The following is a 23,887-nucleotide window of genomic DNA, read 5'->3' on the forward strand; positions in this document are numbered from 1 at the left end:
GGGTACTAGTGTTTATTTTGGGTAAAGCTTCCAGTTTCGGCCCAATGTCTATAAATATCTTATCAGTGGCCCCAAAAAAGGAAAACTGTCAACCCCATACGTGTATACCAAAAACGGCATGTGTTGATCCTAAATCGGCAACACCACAGATGAGGACGCAGGGTACAATGCCGCTTTAGATCACATCTGCACCGAAACAGGGCATCTAACGAGCCGCTACCTTCCTAAATCAGTAATGCAAATAACACATAATCCTGCGGTATTTCTCTGGGCATTGCCAAATCAGTCCTGTATGTCAGATCTCCCCACTACCGTTTTTTATTTTGCCTCCGTCTTCCTACTGGTCATTAAAGGTTCTCTTTGAAAAACCCAAAACTCTCCTCACTAAACTTATTGAAACCTATTCAATCAAATTTATTGAAACCTATTCAATCAAATTTATTGAAACCTATTCAATCAAATTTATTGAAACTTTCGGCTTAAAAGGGTAAACCACAACAAAGTTCAAACAAGTGTTATATTTTTATTGTATCATCATCTTAGAAGTTAAAGTGGTCTATATGTGTCTCTCTAAGTCCTCCTATCGTCCATCTTTATTTGTACAACCTTTGGTAAAAGTAAAATAGAAGGCTACTAATATAGTTAAACACAGAACAGATTTTGGATTTGTTTTGATTGTTGATTATATATTCTTCTTCTTGATAGTCATTATTTGTTTTGTTCTTAGTTTCTTAATTTTTTGTATTTTTTTCTCTTTAATTTTTTTTTTTTTTTTACTTTTTATATGTTTCACAATTAAAGGATTTATCAATTGTTCTTACATACTTTGTCTTTCGTAAGCTAGATTAGTCGTTAAAGGTTACAAAGTTATTGAAGAAAAAACAATAACAAAAAAATTAACTATAGTGACGGTAAAACATAACAGGCAGGTACTAAGTGATATATACTGGACTTTAAAATTCTTTCAACTATTGAAACCCTTTTAAACCCCTTACGTATATTGTATGCATCCTGATTTCCTATTATATCTACTTCGACTACAAATTGTAACAAGCTAAATTAAAAAACAACAAAAAAACAAGCCAATATACAGACATATATTTCAATTCTCCGTTATTCAAGAAAATCCATCAAGAAAAAAAAATAAAGCACTAATTCCTTGTAATATATCTCCCCTACAATATTTTTGAAGATGGCTAAAAAAACTAATACCGCTTCATTATCGGATGAGAAGGCTTTGACTCAATTGTATCGGTTCACTTACCATAATAATGGTAAGACTACAGGGTCCAGTGATCAATCCAAAAAAAATCCTTCTATCCAAGAAGTCATTATTACAGGTGAATTTGATGATTGGAAAGCCACTTTACCTATGGTGATGGATAAAGATGGTGATTTCAATTTGACCTTCCCCGTCACCATCCCTGAAAACAGAGACAAGACTTTTTTTAAATTCGTGGTTGATGGTGATTGGAAAATTTCTCAAGAATATAAATCTGATAGCACGTTGAATGCTATCGAAAACAATTATATTACAAGAAAAGATTTATTAAAGGGGGTTTCCTATGACAAATTGGCCAATGTAAATTCTTCTAGAATTCCTGAATCGGGTGGATTACCAGTTTCGGCCCCAACCACTGTAGGTTCTAACAAAGATGCCAGTAGTAGTACTTTTACAGATGATATCATTGTCAATCACAACAACCATAGTAATGATAATGCAAAATCAGTTACTTCCACTCCAAGTAAAAAAAAGAAGAGAATTAAGATTAAAAAGAGAATAAGAAGAAATAAAAAGACTGGGGAAACCACCATCTTATCTGAAGAAGTCATTATTCTAGGTGATTCTGAAGAAGATCAAGATCAAGATACAACTGTGATCTCGGGTTCGAATTCTTCCACCGAAGATCATTTGTCTTCTAAAAACGTCAAAAAAGATATTAAAAAAAGTATATCTAAGGATAATATTCCTGCTATAGCTTCAGTTGATCAAAATAAAGATAAAGATAAAGATACAGAGTTCCATATCTTACCAGTAGAATCCGAAAACCATACTAATGTAGTAAATCCTTTGACTGTGAGTGAAGGCGTTTTTGGTTTAGGTCCTGTTATTGTTAATAATGCAAAGGATATCCCTGAATTTACTCAAATTAGAGATGTAGATGCAAAGGAATTAAATGCAAAATTATCAAAACAATTGAATATGAAAAAACAATCTATTGATTCTAAAAATATTGATGATGATTCTAAGAATAATGATGATGATAATTCTAAAATTGCCGATGTTTCCAAGATCGCTGAAGAAATTGATTCTAAAAATATTCCAACTCCAACAACCATTGGCGATTCTACAATTGGTACTTCCAGTGACATTAACATTACTTCCGAAGGTATTAGCACAAGCAGTAGTGGTATTGATGCCATTACAAACACCAAAAGTATTAATGCCAATATTAGTACTATGGGTGTAGATGCAAAAGTTAAAGTAGATTCTGATGGTATTAATATTACTTCTAATAAAAATTCTTCTTCCGATTCAAAATCTAAAAAAATCGCAGCAACTGCCGGTTTAGCTGCTGGTGCATTACTAAGTGAACGTTTTGATTCTAAGGATAATGAAGAGTCTAAAGTGCTAGATGAATTGAAAAATATAAAAGATGTTAATATTAAAGATATTAATATTACAAAAGATAGTGATAAGGACCAAACTTTCTTTACTTCCAATAGAGACTCTACTGCATCTTTGGATAGCTCAAAGAGAAAATCCACCTATTTAGATGCTAGTGATGATTCAGATAGAGATCCAGTGCCCTTGAGCATTGATGATATCGAACCTAATACCAATATTGATGCTTCTACCAGTAATAGTACTTCTAAAGGTTTATTAGATTCTACAAGTAAAAATACTTCTGAAAATAAGGATAGTTCGATTGAGACTTCTTTAAATGCAAATTCAAAAGATTTGGATAAGTCTATTACAGATATTCCCTCTACAAAATTTGCTGAGTCAAACATTTCACGTACTTCAAGTACAAAGAAATTAAATACTGATTCTACTTCTCTAGGACCAAAACTTTCAACAGACTTAAGTAACCCAGATTTATCCACCTCAAATACCGTCAATACCGAATCAAATGCATCTTCTAAGCAAACTCCAGAATTCAAGCAACCTGCTAATATAGCTACTAAAAACACTAATGCCAAAACTTCTAGTTCCGGAACTACCAGTTCTAAAGATGTTAATTCTAAAGCTACTAGTGATTCCAACGAAAAGCTCTCTAATAGTGAACAGACAACTGCTTCAAACAAGTCCGTTTCCAAGCGTTCTCCAAGTATTAAAAAGAATTCAACAGCAAAGAAGGATTTATCTGAAGATGTTAATACATCGGATAAAAATTCTTCATCATCATCAAAGTCCAAGAGGAATAATACTTCAAAAACTAGTGATAATAAAGATCACGCTTCTAATAAGTCAAATTCAAAGAAACCATCTACCAAAGATACTTTAAATAACAAGGCAAAACGTCCATCTTCAAAGGCAAGCAAGAAATCCACTAAACCATTGGCTACTATTGCCGTAACAGCAGCAACTACTGCGGCTGCTGCTGTCTCTGAAAATAAAAAAAAGGACGCTAATGGTTCAAATAAATCTAAAAAATCTACATTAGATATTATATCTACTGAGGATGTGGATGATGATAATCTTTCTGAATTCCCTGATAGTATTCGTGAAGTAAATTCTGACATTGAAGATTTATCAAGAATATCAACAATAGACCCTAAGATTTCTTCGAAAGATAAATTGATAGCTTCAACTAGCCAACCTTCTCAACTTACTACTACCCCTATTGAAAGTGTCGAAAAGGATTTAAAAGAATACCGTAATTCCAACGATTATACCAGTGAACAAGATACCTTACCAAATATGGAAAAGAAAGATAATGATAATGTTGGCAGCACTTTGAAATCTGGCTCAGAAAATGCCGTTATTTCTGATGTTGTAGCTCCAATTGTTTCTCAATCTGCAGACAACGAAATAACTGCACAAGAAAAGAGAACATTAGATCCATCTACTTCTAAACTTGCTAAAAATATCTCAGCCACGACTAAAGCTACGAATGATATAAGCAGTGATGAAATGAAGGCCGGAAACGACATTAAGCTTGGAAAGGATTCTAAGTCAGAAGAAAACAGAAGTATTAAAGCCAATACTTTAGTTGTTGAAGAAAACAAAACTACTTCCAATAAAGTTGACGAAACAATTGGTTCCAATCCAAAGAAAAGTAATTCTAGAACAACAACATCTGATAAGGACAAAACTCCTTCCATTAAAGACTCTGATAAATCTGGTAAAACTGAAGATGAAAAAGAAAGGACCCCAAAGACTACGAAGGGTAAAAATTCTTCACCATCTAAATCAATGAAGAAGCATGAAAGGAAAGACCCCTCACCTAAACCTAACGATCGCAAAGATCATGATTCACATAAGAAACCTGGTCACTTGAGCGGTTTTATGGGTGGCTTGATGAGAAGGCATAGTCATGACTCTTCTGTATCTAAAGAATCGAAGGAATCTAAAAATGGATCTAAGAGCACTGCAAAGGAACCTACACAAAATAAGCATAAATCTGAGAAAAAATCAAACAAAAAAGCTAAAGACTCTAAAGCTGAAAAAAATACTAATACTGTCAATGAAACTGTAAAGGCTGTTATTTCAGAGTCTGCTAAGAATGTTCAATTAGTTAGTGATGGACTATCTAAAGATTCCACAAAGCTATCGAAGGATAATAGTTCGCTAAAAGCAGCTTCATCATCTGAGGACAATAAACTATCTAAGGACATCAAATCCACCAAGGATAGTGAATTACCAAAGGATACTGACTCAACTAAAGATGTCGAAACTTCTAAAGTCTCTAAGCCTGCAGACCCTTCTGTAGTTAGTAATATTGCTAAGAATAATAACGATTCTAAATATGTTAAGAATGATAACAGTTCTAAAGATGTTAGAGACAATAACAACTCAAAAATTGTTGAAGATAATAAGGATAATAAAGATATTAAGGATAATAAAGATTCTAAAAACATCAAGAATATTGTGAATGTTATGACTCGTAAGAAGTCTAAAAAATCTAAGTCTACAAAGAAATCTGGTGAATCTAGAGAAACTGCAACTCCGAAGAGTGACAATATTATCGAAGATGAAGTTAATAAAACTAAGGACTTAAACACCTCTAAAAATATTAGCATATCCAATAATAATGATTCGAATCATGAATTAAATGCTGTACAGTCTAATTCTGATAATAATTTGAACTCTAAAATAAATGACGTGAAATCTGCTGCCGAAAAATTAGTAAGCAAATTAGATCCAGTCGGTAAGGAAGCTGAAAAGAAAGTTATTAGCAACAATCAAACATCATCTGATTCTATCGATGTTGCAGTTGAAAATATTGCAAACACAATCCATGACAACTCAAAAGTTGATAAAGATATTTCAAAGAATGCTTCTATCAAAAATACTAAAGAGTTAAATGAAACTATTTCAGCTACTGCAGATATAACGAGTGGAAATCAAGATAAACTTGCTTCACCTAGCACTGTTATTGATAATTTAGGCCGTAGTACGCTAGATCCGAATTCAACTTCAAATCTTGATAAGGCTGCAGAAAAGATCACGCCATTTTCTAGAGATAATGATATGCTAAATAGAATATCACAAGATGACGTTACTACTCCAAGGATATCAATTGTGAATGATGATGATGCTGCTGCCATAGCTACTGATAATTTACATGATACAAGTAGCCCAATTCAGTCTAGTCCTACTAGAGAAATCAGCGATCTTGCTAGCGAAGATTCTGTTGGTGGTTCCCCTATATTTAGAGATGCTACTGCTACATTACCCCTCGATGGTAAAGCTAACGGGTCAAGAACAAATCCTGATTATGAAATGGCTAATAGATCTGATACACCTGATTCTAAAACAGTAGAAGAACGAGTATCCGCTAAAAAGGTTAACTCTATTGATAGAAAGTACAAAAATGTTAATGATATTAATATTTCGGATACCTCCAAAAATATTAGCGACCATAAGACTTCTAGCTCTGATAAGGAAATAAAGGCCTCTAAATCTGATAAGGAAATAAAGGCCTCTAAATCTGATAAGGCTGCTAATGCTTCTAAATCTGATAAAGTCGCCAATATTTCTAAATCTGACAAGACAAACAAAGTTTCTAAGAGCTCTAAAACTGTCAATAAATCGAAGACTAATAAAAACTCCAAGAATGCAAAGAATGCCACCCTTCAAAAGAAAGAAACACCGAAGGGTACTGCTGCTTCCCCAAAGAAGGATGAAAAGAAGAAGAAATCCTTCTTCAAGCGTATTTTCTGTTGCTGCTGTTAATTACATGTTATCCACTTTTTTATTTAATACCATACATTTCCACTTGTCCTTTATTATTTGTACGATCTTATATATGATTTTTATTTTCTCTTTTTAATTTATTATATAAATGTAAAAATATTTAATACTGTTTTACTTAACCTTGTGGAAAGAAGTAACATAAAATCACATTACTGAGACTATTCTTGGTTAATAACTATACTACTGCAATTATATTTTCTATCTAAAATTCAACGTGTTATAATATTGGAAACTTAATCAAATTTTCTTTAAATTTTATTGTCTTGCATATATTTGAAAGCACTAGTTATATGTTGCTATGATAAGTAAAAGGGAGAATGAGTATCCATAGTGATAGCTACAATAAACCTTAGATCTACCATATTTCTAAACTAAAAAAATACTATAATTTGATTGTTAATTCACACAAATATTAAACATTTCTAAATTATTACTACATTTAATTTTTATTCTTTTATGTTTATGTGACACACAGACAGTTTCCTCAATTTCCCGTGAGTGTTAATTTTTTGTTTATTCGTTACTTGTTTTGAAAAAGTCGCGAATATCCGGATCTCTTTCAAAAGCTAAAAGATTAAAAATTGCCCTTTATAGAACCTATTGATAAATAATATGAGTTATAAATAAACAATATCTGTATTTGTAAACATTACCAGGGGAAGGTAAATAATGGAACTCTTGAACAAGATTCGTGGATAACTCTGAATTTTCTAGTTTCATGAAACTTTTTGTCTAAAGTACTTGTGACCTCAGTTCACAATTTTTGGCTGAAAACCTCGAATGCCATAGTCCAAAGTTCGAATATTAAGAATGATATACGACTTAGAATTTTTGATGTTTGATAATACAAATTTTAACATAACAATCTTAATAGAAGTGTACCAAAGTTTATTTATAATACTGTTGTTTCTCCTTTGTTAAATTTACTAGTAATTATTTGGATTTGATAGTCTAATTCAAAAAGTGAGTCTTTCTATTGTTAAGGAGGATATGACTGTTAAAGCAGATACTATCCCTTCTGGTTTGCAACAACCTTGGGCAAATTCATTGCAGACTCCAACTACAACTTTTTTGATTTCATCACCAGCGATGACTATGCCAATTGAAAACAGTCCTGTGAATGGCTTAAATCAAAATCCTTCCACTCCTAATATGAAGTTGGATGGAAATCCAAGTTCAATTCCAGAAAATTCTTTTGCTGTCGATCAGCAAGATGCTACAAATTCAATACAAGTACAACAAACAGAAGCAACTAGTATTCAGAATCTTAATTCGTTGGAAACTACTCCCGCTAATAACCAACCTGCTCTAAACACATTCCCCACAAATAATCAACCTACAACATCCATTAATAATGTAGCTAACTCTCCAATTGTTACGACTGAACCATTTAACAATGAAATTATAACAACTTTAAATACAATAGCTAACCAGCCATTAGCTATTACAGCTTCTATTAACGACCAACCTATAACTTTTTCCAATATGCCAATAAACCAGCCATTAGTTTCTACGGGTCCAGTTAATATTAAACCTTTTAGTACTTCTACCACAATAGTTAACCAACCTTTAGTTGCTATTGAATCGACAACAAACCAACGCATAATCCCTTCTACCACACTAGCTAGTATGCCATTAGCCATTGTAGATTCAACCAATAGCCAACTTGTAACAACTTCGAATGAACTAGTTAACTCAAGATCGGTGAATAATCTACCAATAATAGATTCAAACACAATAACTAGTCAGCCACTGGTTTCAGTCGGATCATTAAATAGTCAACTTATAACTAACAGTAATGATGTAATATCCCAACTATTTACAACTACATGGTCATTCGACATTCCACGCAAATCCAGATTCAGTGGAATATCTAACAGTCCATTAGCTGCCGTATGGTCCGTCAACAATCAATCTATTGCAACTACTAATTCAATTTCCAATCTGCTATTAGCTAATTCGGACTCAATAAAGAATCAGCAGTTAATAGACGCGAATTTCGTTAATACTCAACAGACATCCAGTTACGATACGCTATCTAATCAGATATTGACTGCCTATTACTCCATTAACCAGCAACCTGTAACAACTTCTAATGTAATATACAATCAACCCTTGATTACTGCAGGGTCTATAAATAATGGATTTGTGACAATCAGTGACGGCTTAGAAAACCAGCAGTTAGCTGTTGTAGGCCTAGCCAGCCCACAACCTACATACACTTACAGTACAATAGATAACCAACCGCTAGCAGTTGTCGGAACAGTAAACAATCAACCTTTATATGACCCTAATACAGTTAATAACCAACCAATAGCTGTTACCGGATCAGCAAACTATCAACCCATAACTACTGCTGATATATTAGCTGCCCAGCCGTTGGTTGCTATGGAACCAAGTAACATTCAATCTATAGATACTACTGATGCATTAGTTATGCAGCCATTAGATGCTAAGAGTCCTGTTAACACTGAGCCCATAGCTACTGAGCCCATAGCCACTGAACCAGTTAACACTGAACCAGTTAACACTGAACCAGTTAACACTGAACCAGTTAACACTGAACCAGTTAACACTGAACCAGTTAACACTGAACCAGTTAACACTGAACCAGTTAACACTGAACCAGTTAACACTGAACCAGTTAACACTGAACCAGTTAACACTGAACCAGTTAACACTGAACCAGTTAACACTGAACCAGTTAACACTGAGCCAGTTAACACTGAGCCAGTTAACACTGAACCTATTGTTACTGTTGATGTATTAGCTACACAGCAGTTGGTTGCTTTGGCACCAAGTAACATTCAACCTATAATCATTTCTAATACATTAGCCGATCAGCCTGTAGTTGTTACTGGGCAAATAGACAACCAACATTTCGAGACTGAAAATTCCCAAAGTCACCCAAGTTCTGTATTACCAATTAATTATAACACTAATTACGGAGTAGATATTAATCCACCCAACAGCCACTTTTTGGCTTATTCAGATACTGCAGATAATCAACTGTTAAATGAACAAGTTATATCAAGTACTCAACCCCCAAATGCAATAGCTTCTAACAATGCATCCCCAATAGAAAACATTAGTACCACTTCTAGTGGTAACTTACTTGAAAATCTAAATTCTTTTCCATCACAAGTACTAGGAACTGATCTTTCTACAACTCAGGATAAGCTTTATACATTAAGTGGAACAATATTATCAACCTTCTCTGCAACAACTCAAGGTTCGCAAGACCTTTTCATGGTTTCTACAGAGCCCACACAAGTTTATGATACAATATTATCTCAAGCTATATTATCTGTAACAATGCCTAGTGGAACTATTCCTACTGCATCCGTATTATTTAGTAGTAAATCATCAAAACGCTCCATGAACACTTTGCTAGATTTTTCGTCTATCATAGAAAGCGAAAATCTTTCATCGGCTTTACTTTCTAGTGAGAGTGAATATGTGGCTTCCTTCACAACGGCTAACTTATCACCAAGTTCTAGTGAACCACCCTCATTAATTACTATGATACCAGATATTTCTGTTTCATCAAACTTCAAACCTTCCGTACAATACTCTACGAATCTAAACTCAAACAGTGGAAACCAATTTTCAGCTACCAATGAGCTCAGTATCATACCTACTCTTCCATTACCCGAAACTCCTATAACACAAATAGATTCTCAAGAATTGAACTATCTCACATCTACAACTTCATTTGATATTTCAAATATCGAATCTTCAAACTTAAATGCGATCGATAGCCTACAATCCATCTTGTTAGGTACATCAAATTACGTTTTTACAGATTATGAAAACGCTCCTAGCACTCCATCTCTAGGCTCTATTGAAATTACTTCTTTAACACCCACATCCTTTAATAGCTATAAAGCTTCATCATCCGCTACTCTTATTGGAAATTTGATTCCCAGCTTTTCAATTTCTGATAACATCATATTTCCAGATGTTACGACTCTGAGTGACCAATCTTTGGCTAGTACAAATTTGTCTCAATCATCTACCTTGGGAGAACAAGGTGTTAATGAACCTCAGTCTTTCAAATATACTGCTACCAATACAATCTCTAGTTTCCAAGGAAGTAGTCTGGACAATTCTCTAATCCTATCTACTGTAAACTCAAGCTTGGAGTATGTTGATGTGATTTATACCACGGTTATTATATCTAACTCTGCACAATTATATTCAATATTGGATAACTCTCAAAACCGTATAAATTCTTTTGGGCCTATTCTCTCCACTTCCTCACGTCATTTGCATATAAATTCAATTGAGTCAGAAACTAGCATTGGTGATTCATTTTACACTATCAGAAATAATAGTACTTCAGATTTGCAATTATTGAGCACCCAGTCTGAAGAAGTTCTTTCTACAATTAATGCTAATTCTAGTTTCACAGTTTCTTTTTCAACTTTAACATCATATGACAGTTCCTCATTTCTGCCGGTATTTTCTGCTACATCTACTATTGATGCTTACAATACATCTTCTTCACAAGAACATTTTGAGTTACAATACACCACTTCCATGCCTACGACCGATCTTTACAATTCAAGGGTAAATTTCCTATCTAGTTTAGATACTTCTCGGATTGTTGATACTTCCAAAGATAATTGGTCCTCTTATGTAACTTCAGGAAGTGACGAGAAAACTTTATATTCAAGGAGTAGACCTTCTTATACAAAGACAACTATAGATAATTCTACGATTAGCTCTTCAAGTAGCGTCATACAACCAATAGAAATTAATCTCAAAAGTACATCACATTTAGTATCATTTAATAGTAGTCACAAATCAACTCAAAAAGATACTTCAACAATATCTATCCAAGGATCAGTTTCAAGGCCCGAAACAACACCTTTTATATCCTCTACCGCCTCCTCTCGAGACGTCCACAGTAAAAAATATGTTGAGTCATATATAAGTTCGGGGTTTATTTACTTTGTATTCAACGAAACTTTTAACTTCACAGATTCTACTACAAACCTTATTACTGATTTACCCACAACCACTCGAGTTCTAGCAAATTGTACTACTTCAATTAATTTCCCAAGCCAAACACTAACAGAAAATATTCAGGTTTACGAAAACTGGATCCATAATGGAGGAACCAAACCATATACAACCCACCATGGAAGTAGTAGTACAGGTGCTATTGTTGGTGGTGTAGTTGGTGGTGTTGGAGGTACGCTACTAGTTGTTATAGTTCTTGGATATCTGTATTGGCATAAAGGAACATTTAGAAAAGAAAGAAGGAGAAATGGAAAACCTCGTACTAAACCTCAAATTCCAGCAAATCGTGCTAACAAGAATTTAAATATGTCACGAAAAATCAGTTCCAATCCATTTGATGATAGTTTCCAAGATGAAAAGGCAGCATTACCCGATCAAGATAGTAGCAGTAGTCTAGATTCCCACCTCACACCACCAGCTACTAACCCCCATAATTCAATTGCGAATACTTCAATATCAAACTATGAGTCCTTAGTATCATCTGGTGAAACCTCCATATCACTTAATAGCCCTAGTAGTGCTTCATTCATTGAACCCAATTCGCATGCATTTTTAAGCGAATTAATATAACGGACACTTTTAGAAGCTTTATGCTTCATTATTTTTTCCCATTCTTACATTTGTTATCCTATCTTTTACACTTTGCATTCTACATTTTTAAATATTTATTTAAGTATATATACATATATACTATTTCAACATTTTATTTCTATGTATAATTTTTGTATGTTTCAATAAGTTTTCATTTTTATCTTTGAGATAGTTATTTTATTGGTTATACATTGAATTGAATTATAACCGCTTAATTTTTTCGGACCCTTTTCGAATCCCGGGAATCAGGAAGTAAAAATATTAAGAGATTTAACAATTAAGATTACGAAAATAAGAAGTCTCTCTAATTACTGATGGGTTAAAGCTCCCAATAATTATTACGAGTATATTGTAGATTGTTCAGCTATCATTAAAAGTATAAATATGAACAATTTCAAGCTATTGCGAGCCAATACGCTCTCTATTTTAAGAGGTAATTGTTTTCGATACAACAGCACGAATAACACAATAAGAACATTGTATACAAGCCCAATATTACGTAGTCCATCCAATGTTTTTAGCGAAGTCACTAAACTTGTAGACAATAAGGATTCTGCACTTTCACAGAGAATGGAGGATGTTCGATTGGATAATGATGATGAGAAAGAGATTGATATTAGCAAAATTACTATTCACAATGACGAATCATTTCAAAAATATATAAAATCCTTATACCCTGAACCAACTGCTGCGCCAAAATTATACTTATCAGCTCTAAAATATCGAATCTATAAGGAAAATTGTAAACAAAATAGGGGAATATACAACCCATTAACCGAGGTCAAACTACCTGACTCTCCATATCGCTATAAATTAAATTTAACAAAAGAAGAAATAGATGCATTAGAACCTTCTGTCTATATGAAATCTACAAGAATAAAGTCTTCAATGAAAAAAGCCACTGTTCTATTAAGAATGCTTCGTGGCTTAGATGCACGTGCAGCATTAACACAATGCCATTTCTCAGATAAATTAATTGCTAGAGATGTTGCTAAATTACTAGAAAAGGGTATCCAGCATGGGAAGGATTTGGGTCTTAAAGCCGATGATCTATACATTGCACAGATATGGGTTGGAAGTGATGGTAAATGGGTTAAGAGACTAGACTATAAGGGGAGAGGTAGAACAGGGATAATACATCATCCATATGTTCATATTAGAGGTATCTTAAAAACAAAGAGTATTACTAAACAAAGACTCCAAATAGAGAAGAAGCTAAAACAACAAAAGAGTAAACCTTGGGTACAATTAAGAGATGCTCCAATAAGAGGTGAAATTCCAGGCGTTTATATGTGGTAGTTTTAATATAACTTGTAAATATCTTTAAAATATTCAGTTTTTACCTTACATATATAATTATTTTTACACAAACGATTAATCTTAATAAAATAAGAAAAAAATATATCATATTCGAAGTGAAAGCACATTATTTCTTAGAAATTAAGTACAATTATATCTTCAAGAACTATACGAAATTATTATACAGATTTTACAAGTTAGAGAATGTCAGATTTATTTACTTTTCTTTTTATTTTGGTTTTTTTTAGTCAGCTTTAGTAGTTGAAGAAGTATTTTGTTTAGAACCGCTAGTAGTTGCAGAGGTATTCTGAGATGGTTCGGTATCTTTCTTTTGAGGTTTCGATTTATTACCGTCACCATCTTCTGCTCTCTTTGCATATTTTGCTCTTTGAGCTGCTGCTTCTCTTTCATAGAATGCCTTTAATCTAACTTCTAAATCATATTCAGTATACCATAAAGCAGCTTGTAAGACTAAAACACCTAAAAATAGGACAATTAGAATAATATTACTTGATGCAATAACTTGTAAACCTTGGTTTTCGGTTACTTCACCCCAATTGCCAGTAATAGTGCATTCAATACCGGTTCTGATATTGGTGAGGAAAACACACATACCTAGAACATATAAGGCCAAGGAGGCATATTCAAAATAGGTCAAGTCTGGGTTTGGTTTATAAATTCTGATGACACTACCGATTAAACCTAAACTATAAATGAAACAAATAACAATAATTAAATTACGAGGAATATCGTTTAAACGTTGATAATGTTCCAAAGCCAATTGAAATTGTTCTTGAGTTGCACTTTTATTAAATAATAGATTAAAATCATAAGCTTGGAATGCAAAGAATAAACCAATCATAAAAGATGAAGATATTAAAATAAGTGAGGTACCCACTGTACAGAAAACTTTATATGGCCACATTTTTTATTTTTCTTATTCTTTGTATATCACGGAGTGGTTAACTTATTCTTAAAAAATCGATTCTAAAATTTAGGAGTAGTACCAAATAATTATTACTTTTTTTAATATTCTTTAATCAAGAAGGCTAATAATATAAAGAGGTAGTCTTGAATTATTAATTAAATTTTTTTTCTTATATATTGAGCATTAATAATTTTACAAATTTCCATTCGGAGCTTCTTTCATGTGAAAAATCAAGATTTCTGATTGGGTAATAATGCTGATAATAGATAAAGTTTCTCGAGAAAGACAAATTCCAATTAAGAATTCTTAACTCAGCTGAAAAAAAAATTTCGATTGATTTACATGAATAACTAATTATGCTTGTATTACGATTTTCCGAATTTGATATTTTCATTAGAGGTACTGAATATAGCAGAATCATCCGATAATAAGAAGTCCCTATAAGAGTCATGCTTCATTATCCTTTCTTTCGAAGCAAGATGGAAAAGAAAAAAAAATAATAAAGATATTAGACGTGAATATGAATTTTCAATAGTGTATTAGCTTATTATTAGTTAAAGAGGTATATAAAGAAAAAATAGTTTATTATATAACAGCTTATCAAACAATTTAAGCTTCAACAGCTTCTTCAGCTTCGGAAGCTGGTTCAGCTGGTCTGTAGTCCTTGACAGATGGAGCAACAATGGTTTCTTCTTCCTTTGGTTCAACGATTTTGACAGCATCTGGTAAGGATCTTGGACCGAATCTAGCTCTAGCTGGGTCTCTCATAATCTTAACCTTGATACCCAAAACACCTTGTCTCATCAAGACGTGTCTGGTAGCAGTGTCAATGAAATCGTTGACTGGTTGACCGGAGTGGATCAAGAAACCGTCAGCGAATTTCATAGCCTTAGCTCTAGCAGCTCTTAATTTACCAGAAACAACGACTTCACAACCCTTGGCACCAGATTCCATAACGTATCTGACAACACCGTAAGCGGCTCTTCTGATAGCTAAACCGTTCAATAACTTGAACTTCATAGATTCAGCTTGAGCAACAGCGGATAAACCACGGTCTTGGATTCTTTCAGCGTATAAGACAACGGAACCAGCCTTGTACTTGAATCTCTTTTGAACCAACAAGGTCAATTCGTTGATTCTTCTACCATTTTCACCTAAAACTTCTTGGGTTCTGGTGGCTCTAATGATAATTTCGGTCTTGGTTGGGGTAACTCTAACTTCAACACCAGAGTAACCTTCTTCAGCCAATTCTCTGGTGAAGAATTCGTTTAATTCGGCGTAGAAGACACCGTCGGCAACTAACTTTCTCTTCTTGGAGATTGGAACAACGACCTTTGGAGCTTGAGCTTCAGACATTTTGTATAGCTTGGTTGGATTGTTTTATGTAGTGACTATAGAGTACAAAGAACACGCCTAATATCCAAAGCTTATTTTCTATACAAACTTTTTCTATATATTAAAAGACAATATTTCATCGACTTTAATTTTCCAGTGAAAAATTCAATGCCAAAAGGAAATTTCAACATGTTGAAAAAAATCCGATGAGCCGAAATCGAAATAAAAACAACCAAACGAAAAAATAGTACAGACTGCTCAACACCCATGCACCAACAATTGTTTGCCAAGCAATAAATGCATATTATATAAGCAATATTTATCTAATAAAGGATTTGTATTAAAAGAATCGTTGAGCATTTATTTCAGAATCGAATAGTTTACTAGAAAACTATATGTTCTATTTTTTTTACAAACTGGAATAAGTCAATTTAACCTTACACTAGACATTTATAATCAATGTTTCAATCTCACTAATTATAGAAAAAAAATAAAGTGGGAAACTACATCGATCTATTAAAAAATGATTACTAGATATGCCTTATTTTATAGGTACATGCTGTATAACTATAGATTTTTCTTTTTAATTCAGAGTAAGTGAATTTATAAGAAGCCTTCTATTTAGCCTTTTTTTTGGTTTTCTAACAGATGATGAATTTTGAGATAGGTTACTTTCATTAATTTGATTCTTACCCTTAGTACTAACATTAGTCTTTTTAATGTTAGTAGAATTCTTAGAAGAACCGGTATTGGACGCCCTTTCCTTGGAAACTTTATCCTTATCCACTTTCATTGAATTATCTGTATAATTTGCCTTCTTCTTCATGGGTCTTTTCTTTGCCATAGCTTTCTCTAATTCTAGGATATCTGAAGCAGTCTTATCATATAAATGTTTTTGTAATTCTTCATCTTGGAATTCTTTACGGATTAATTTGGATTCTTCGCAATCAACAATATATTTAACCTTCTCTAAATCTGTTCTATTAACTGGTTCTAGTTCCGGGGTCATCACTGCATAAATAATATTTTCTGCACCACGTCTACCACTCTTGGTAAATAACCATAAGAGTGGGTATAAGATGATACAATATAAAAAGATCAACAATATGATGGAGCCATTACTTATTATACGACGTAAGCTATTAGATCTCATTATACCAGGTTGGACTAATGTAACACTGACATTAGCACCATGTTCAGATAAAGTATTTGTATCTTTACCCTTCTTTTCTTCATTAATAGAACGCATTAATCGACGTTGTAATTCTAACATACATAATGATAATTGTAATTTAGATGTAGCAAAATATTTCAATGATCCATCAAATTTTCGATTTTGCCATAAAGGATCTTCTACATCAATACGCCCCATACTTTGCCATAGGCAAGTAGTTACAATGATACGAACATCACGATCAGGAGGTTGAGCTTTAAAACTTGGCTTCATTAGATCCAAGAGATGAAAGACACCTGCAAAGTTTGTGGCAATTTGTAATTCTAACCCATCAATACTTGATTTTCTTTTAGAGAAAAGACAAGGCTCCATTTCGCCTGACATAACTAGAATACCATCTAATCTTCTTGGTGGAGAATTATTTAACCAGGTGGTGGCAAAATTCCGAACATCCAATAGATCGCTCAAATCGCATTCTTCCAAGTAAATTAGTTCATTACCTGATTGCTCTCTAATATCATTACACCAATCAATAGTCCATTCATCTAAATTTCTTGTCAATAGAATCAACTGTGCCCCTCTTCTTGCCAAATCAAGGATTGCTGAAGTGCCCATACCTTGAGAAGTACTACCAGTGACAATATACACTTTCCCATGCAAATTACGTTCCCATTTGTTAGCACCACCACTAGCCCAATATTTAATAGCGGATGCACCTAAAACATATGGGGTGATGGTTTTGACTTGTTTCCAATAAGGCACAATACTAGTACCTTCAGTTAACACAGCACCTAAAAAATTCAATGGCATCTTTCTTTCTTTCTTTCTTTCGATAGTATCCCTAGTATCTGACCACCGATCTAGTTGTATCTATGAGAGATCTCTCCATTTCCAACAATTTTCAAAGTTTGTTAATCCTTTTATAAACTTGATTATTCTTCGCGTAAAGAATATCTTTCCATTTTATTAATTTTCCAATTGAAATTTCCACATTGGGAAAAAATTGCGAACCAACTTAATCAAGACTATCTATTACACATAAAATTTTGAAAAAGTGTAATTAAAAAAAAGTATTATAAGCAAGTCAAAATGATTATTAGATATGCTTTTTTATGAAAGAGTAAAAATAAAAAGGATGATTTTAAAAGAAACAGTAGTTTCAGAAGAAATAGCCCTTAGTCTTCTTAGCTTTTTTTTTTTGAGTAATGCAATAATATTGTATTGAGATTACACGGCGTTTTAGCTAATGGAGAAGCAAAATAATGATATACTTGATAATATTTAGATTTAAAATCATCTATCAAGAAAAATCTTATTTATATACTTTATATTATCTTAATATTTTATTTATCTTGTGATAATGCCGGTCAGGAATTGAAGCGAAGAATTCGAAGAATTTGAAAAATTTAAAAATAAAAAAGTTTAGCTCATCGAAAATAATATATTTTTAAAAAATGCTAGATATAAGCTAAACCTTCCACTAATAGCATTATAACCATACATATCAATAAGTATGGAAGAAATAATATTTACTACCGGGAATTCAGGATCTGTTTCCAGTTTCCAATCCCGAGAACAGTCTTCTTTATCCCAAAGTAATGCTGTTGGTCCCAATGCCATGGTTCGTTTGCCAAACGGATCCTTATTGGTTGCCCAATCTAATAAGGCGTTAATTAATGTGTACAATTTGAATGGATCTAATATGAAAAGGGAATCTATTCATCAAAGATTACCAATTCCTGAAAAAATCATTTCAATGAATATTGTCAAACATTTGAATGATAGTACTATTGAACTACCATATTTATTATTATGTGGTACAAATAGTGGTACTTTATATATCTGGGAATTATCTAGTGGCTGTTTATTACAAGCAAAACAGATGGCTCATTACCAAGGTATTATAAAAATTGATAGTATGGATCATGGTAGATATATCATCACTGGTGGTAAAGATGGTAGAATTATAATTTGGGATACTGTAGAGTTAGTTTCTGGCAATGAAGATATCAAACCATTGATCATTTTACACGATCATACATTACCAATAACAGATTTTGTTCTGTCCAAGACATACGGCGATTATTTATCATCTTCAGGAAGTAAATTAATTACAAGTTCTCAAGATAGTACTATTCGTTGTTATAGTTTAAACAAAACTCAAACAGGCCAATTAAAAGGTCAATTGATTTGTACTTTTTCCAATACAAAGCCTATCAAAACTATGGTATTAGATCATGCTGACAGATGCTTATATTATGGTACCAACGACGGGGTCTTCTCTTTACCGTTATTCTATCGTATTGACAAACAAACGATAATTGATATTTTAGGTACGAATAACACTGGAACTTCCAAGGGTAAGATTTTTACCTTAATTAAAGAGTCTAATGATACTACGAGAAGTAAATTGTATAGTATGTCCCAAATATTGATAGAGTCTATTTATGGTACTGGTATTGAATTAATTGAATTATCAATGGACGGAAGCATATTAATTATTGGTGGCTCTGAAGGTACCGTAAGTATCTTGGAGATTTATTCCAAACAGATCATTAGAAACATTCAGAGCATTATCAATGTATCAGATTCTTCTTCTGACGCTAATAATGGCGTCAACAATTTGATGGTCCAAGTTGTGGAACCCAATGCCATTAAGGTTGGAGAAACTCATCATACTAATACCCAAAGAGATTGGAAAATACCTACTTTACAAAGAGCTGTATATGATAGAAAGGGAGCCCATGATGTCTGGGTTCAATTGAACGATAGACCAAATCCCGAAGAACAAACTTTTGAAAAATACATGGATGAAATTGCTGATCAAAGCAAAGTGTTTACACAACTTGGTAGTGTAATCAGTGAAGTCAAAGTTACTGGTTCTGAAGACTCTACAGATACTTCCACCACACCGGTCACTGCCGCAGAAATTGTCCAGTTGAAGGCAAATCTCAAAAGCTTAACTGAAGCCTACGGTGAACTAAGAAACATGCACGAGCAGTTATTCCAGGAGCACCAAACCCTTCTCGACCAGAATAACGCCTCTAAATAGCATGCCACACTACACTTGCATTAACCTGTACCATACACGATCGAAATAAAGATATATATAATCAAAAAATACGTAATCATTAACATATATAATCAAACATCACAAAAAAGATTACATTAATAACGACTCAAATGACACCTGGTCAATGACGTCATATCACGTGCCTATAATATTGTTCCTGTATATTATTTTGCGCCTTCCGACAACAACGTCACCATCCACAATTTAATTCAGCGGCTAACAACTTCTGCCAGTGTCAACATCAACCTTATTCTCAGAATAAACCCCCTTCCCATAACTTTGATATTGTGTCATCTTAAGCCTTTTTTGAGGATGTTATTACGGTGAAGCGAATGACGAATTGGAAATCGCGATTAAACGGGTTCGGGAGTTTAAAGGATAAAATGGAATATCAATGAATGGAAATTTGAATAGAATTTAGATTGGATTTGATCAACTTCCAGCTAGCCATTTAATTTGTTTAAAAAATCCGCTAGCTTTTTATTTAGTATTACAAGAACAAATACATTCTACCAGTTCCTGCAGACGTGTTTGTTTCTAGTTTGGTATATTCCCCTTTCTCACTATCATATTCTATCTCGAGCAAGGAATTCCCTAGAACTGCAAATAATTAATCCCATTTTGCTGTTTTGTCTTTTGTAATTGCTATTTACTCGTGAATCGTACTGCTGCTTATTTAATAATAGTTGCTGTTTCAAGACTAGAAATATACTTACTCGCACCATTAATTGTTTTTTCAGAACGAAAAAAGAAAAAAAGAAATCACAACACGAGTTTCTCATTTGCCTACTTTTTCATCAAGTTGTTGTTGTTGTCAAATTACTGTCAAAGTCTTTTCTGCTTCATAAACAGCCTTTCCATTACACAAGACGTTCCTAACAGAGTTGTTTGCCCAAGGATAAACATATCGATAGTCACCTGAATCAATTCTTACCTCCGTCCCCTTTAGGCTCTTTCTCTTCAATTTTTTTTCTTCTACCTTGGGTTGTACGTATAATTCCTAGTTATATATATCCTATCAGTTCCAATTACATTTTATTTTTACGTTTATTATTAATATTAATAATATATTTTTTTTCATCACTTCCCTGTTTCTTGAACCATGTTGTCTTTAACAAGATTACTTCAAGGATCCGGGGGTCCAACTACTTCCCCTGCTAGTAACACAACTGCCACTACTGTCACTACTACTACTACTACTACTACTACTACGGCACCCTCTACTACTGCAATCTCAGATCCTACAAACAATAATCCAAACAAAACCGCAAGCCATACACCTACTATTGCTACTGTTAGCGACTCTAACACTACAAACGCCACCACAAAGGCCGCTAATACAACCGCCATGATGACGACCGCTAATAGTACTGTAACTGCTACCTCTACTACCAGCACCAGTGGCAATGGTATCATGAATAATAGAAACTTCTCAAACATGTCTCCTCAGAGTATTAATACACATTCAAATATAAATTATACAAATACTAATACCACAAATATTGCATCGCCCTTGAGCAGTAGTTTCTTGGATGTAAATAATGCCCATACAGCCTCAGGTAGATCAATACCTTCTTTATCCACAATCATTCCGTACGCTGTACCAAGTTCAAACTCAAACTCAACTTCCAATATGAATAATGGTAATAATGCAGGTATCGCATCAAAAAGTGGATCTTATATTGCTTCTTTGAATCAATGCGGTCACAATCAATACAGCGCCTCTTTACCGAACAATATCGCTGCTATTGATTCAAATGTTATCTCATCCCCTATAGTGGACAGCGTGGAACCTAGATTTGTTGTGTCTCGTCACAAACTTCATGCAAGGACAAACTCACATTCAAATAACTACTTAAACACTCATTCTAACAATAATACGCATAGTTTATCAAGATCAAGTTCGCTATCATCTCAATTGGGTAGCTTATTTTTTTCGAGTGGTAACTATCACAGTAATAATTCTCCTACAAATAATTATAGTTATAATAACAATCAACCCACAAACTTACCTTCTACTCTACCCACATCAATCCCAAAACAACCTATAAGGGCAAGACAAGCCAGTTTTCACAGCGGTTCTCGCCAACATTCATCATCATCTTCTTATAATGATCAATTCTTAGAACATAATAATACTAACACCAATACAAATAACAGCATGGGGACATCTCCCCAAATGGAACACACTAATAATAATACTACCATCAATAACAATATTAAGAATCAAAATACTTCTCAATATCAAAGTCCTTCAAAATCAATTCCCGTTCGTCCGATTCAACAGAATCAATCTCAATTACAACATCAATCCCATTCTTCCATGGTGGACTTTAAAAGATTTTTCCGTAGAACTCCTTCAGGGTCTTTTTCTCCAGGCTCTTATAGTAAATCTATAGGCAGTAACACTCCGACTCCAAGGCAAGGTGATGATAATTCCTCAACTGCCACAAATACTACGAATACTGCTACCACCAATGGTAATAATAATTCTACCATAGGAGGCCCAACTACTGCCACTACAAATATAAATATTCAATTGACAAATAATTCATTCTCTTCATCTTCTAATTCTTCATCTCTGGACTTTACTCCTACTAGCTTAAATTATAACAACAACAATAACAATACATCTGCTAGTGTCTCCACAAATAATTTTGAAAATTTATACAATAAAGATTCAAATGATAATGCTGATTTACCATTCTCCAAGAAATATATTTTGACTGGCCAAGATTTAGGTCAAGGTGCTGGAGGATCTGTAAAATTAGTTAAAAGAATTTATGATAATCAAATCTTTGCTGTGAAAAATTTTAGATCTAAATTTACTAATGAAAATAAACGTGATTATATCAAGAAAATCACTTCGGAATATTGTATCGGTACCACTTTAAAACATCCAAATATAATTAAAACTATTGAAATCATTTATGAAATTGATACTATTTGGCAAGTCTTGGAATATTGTGAATTTGATTTATTCGCCATTGTAATGAGTAACAAAATGTCTTATGATGAAGTGTCTTGTTGCTTCAAGCAGATTCTAACAGGTATTCAGTATCTTCATTCAATCGGTTTAGCTCATAGAGATCTAAAATTAGATAATTGTGTCATTAATAAAGATGGTATTGTTAAATTGATTGATTTTGGGGCAGCTGTTGTCTTCCAATATCCTTTCTCAAAGAATTTGGTAGAGGCAACAGGCATTGTAGGAAGCGACCCATACTTGGCTCCTGAAGTTTGTATATTTGCAAAATACGATCCAAGACCAGTAGATATATGGTCTGCTGCAATTATTTTTGCTTGCATGATCTTAAAGAAGTTCCCTTGGAAATTACCAAAATTAAAAGATAATTCTTTTAAACTATTTTGCTCGGGTAGAGATTGTGATTCTTTAAGCGCATTGGTAACCAAAACTCCAAATCCTCCATCATATGAAAATATTGATGAATCTTCTTCTCCAAATACAGGGAATTCTATGAATGATGGACATAGTGGCAGTCATAGTCCAGCAAAACCTCAATCCAATAATCCATCTGATCCACATAATTTAAATATTGGTCCACAAAGGTTACTTCATACTTTGCCAGAAGAGTCACAATATATCATTTCTAAAATGATCGACCTTGCCCCAGCTTGTAGAGTAAATATTGATGAGATTATGAACGATGACTGGATCAGAAATATTGATATGTGCCGTATTAATGAAGAATCTCTTGAACTATTCGCTGGTTCTAATCATTTGCATACCATTGTTGATCAAAGTGAAGCCCATATTGCAGGGCTAGAAAGGAAAAAAAGGATAATAGCCATTAAAAATATATATTATTCTCACCATTATTTAGCATTTATTTGAGCATTTATTAATTATCAACTTCATATGAGATAATTTTTTCCATACTTGTAACATTTATATATACATATTTTTTATTTTTTATTCATATTAAATATTTCCCTTTATTTCAATATTTGTATTATGTATGTACTAATTTTTCTACATAATATTAATAGTTTACCATTGGTAAACATAGAACA

The 23,887-nt window shown here is 33.2% G+C and overlaps 8 protein-coding genes across 8 annotated transcripts; 5 read left to right on the top strand and 3 right to left on the bottom strand.

Annotated features, from left to right (window-relative positions):
* Positions 1–1,192: 1,192 nt before the first annotated feature.
* Positions 1,193–6,403, top strand: TBLA0B09660 (uncharacterized protein; the record flags this gene model as incomplete). Its single annotated transcript, XM_004179254.1, has 1 exon — positions 1,193–6,403. One exon carries the CDS (start codon positions 1,193–1,195, stop codon positions 6,401–6,403), a length of 5,211 nt encoding a protein of 1,736 aa, XP_004179302.1.
* Positions 6,404–7,414: 1,011 nt separating this feature from the next.
* On the top strand, positions 7,415–12,022 carry TBLA0B09680 (uncharacterized protein; the record flags this gene model as incomplete). The annotated part of the gene is made up of 1 exon (XM_004179255.1): positions 7,415–12,022. The coding sequence occupies one exon, from the start codon at positions 7,415–7,417 to the stop codon at positions 12,020–12,022; it is 4,608 nt and encodes a 1,535-aa protein (XP_004179303.1).
* Positions 12,023–12,427: 405 nt separating this feature from the next.
* MRPL22 (mitochondrial 54S ribosomal protein uL22m) lies at positions 12,428–13,342 on the top strand (the record flags this gene model as incomplete). The annotated part of the gene is made up of 1 exon (XM_004179256.1): positions 12,428–13,342. One exon carries the CDS (start codon positions 12,428–12,430, stop codon positions 13,340–13,342), a length of 915 nt encoding a protein of 304 aa, XP_004179304.1.
* A 244-nt stretch (positions 13,343–13,586) lies between these two features.
* Positions 13,587–14,267, bottom strand: SHR3 (Shr3p; the record flags this gene model as incomplete). The annotated part of the gene is made up of 1 exon (XM_004179257.1): positions 13,587–14,267. One exon carries the CDS (start codon positions 14,265–14,267, stop codon positions 13,587–13,589), a length of 681 nt encoding a protein of 226 aa, XP_004179305.1.
* Positions 14,268–14,879: 612 nt separating this feature from the next.
* Positions 14,880–15,626, bottom strand: RPS3 (40S ribosomal protein uS3; the record flags this gene model as incomplete). The annotated part of the gene is made up of 1 exon (XM_004179258.1): positions 14,880–15,626. One exon carries the CDS (start codon positions 15,624–15,626, stop codon positions 14,880–14,882), a length of 747 nt encoding a protein of 248 aa, XP_004179306.1.
* Positions 15,627–16,188: 562 nt separating this feature from the next.
* On the bottom strand, positions 16,189–17,589 carry PBR1 (putative oxidoreductase; the record flags this gene model as incomplete). The annotated part of the gene is made up of 1 exon (XM_004179259.1): positions 16,189–17,589. One exon carries the CDS (start codon positions 17,587–17,589, stop codon positions 16,189–16,191), a length of 1,401 nt encoding a protein of 466 aa, XP_004179307.1.
* Positions 17,590–18,292: 703 nt separating this feature from the next.
* Positions 18,293–19,831, top strand: IPI3 (chromatin-binding/pre-rRNA-processing protein IPI3; the record flags this gene model as incomplete). Its single annotated transcript, XM_004179260.1, has 1 exon — positions 18,293–19,831. The coding sequence occupies one exon, from the start codon at positions 18,293–18,295 to the stop codon at positions 19,829–19,831; it is 1,539 nt and encodes a 512-aa protein (XP_004179308.1).
* A 1,123-nt stretch (positions 19,832–20,954) lies between these two features.
* On the top strand, positions 20,955–23,708 carry NPR1 (serine/threonine protein kinase NPR1; the record flags this gene model as incomplete). Its single annotated transcript, XM_004179261.1, has 1 exon — positions 20,955–23,708. One exon carries the CDS (start codon positions 20,955–20,957, stop codon positions 23,706–23,708), a length of 2,754 nt encoding a protein of 917 aa, XP_004179309.1.
* Between the last annotated feature and the right edge of the window lie 179 nt (positions 23,709–23,887).

This window comes from Henningerozyma blattae, chromosome 2 (assembly GCF_000315915.1).
Source record: "Henningerozyma blattae CBS 6284 chromosome 2, complete genome".
NCBI lineage: Eukaryota > Fungi > Ascomycota > Saccharomycetes > Saccharomycetales > Saccharomycetaceae > Henningerozyma > Henningerozyma blattae.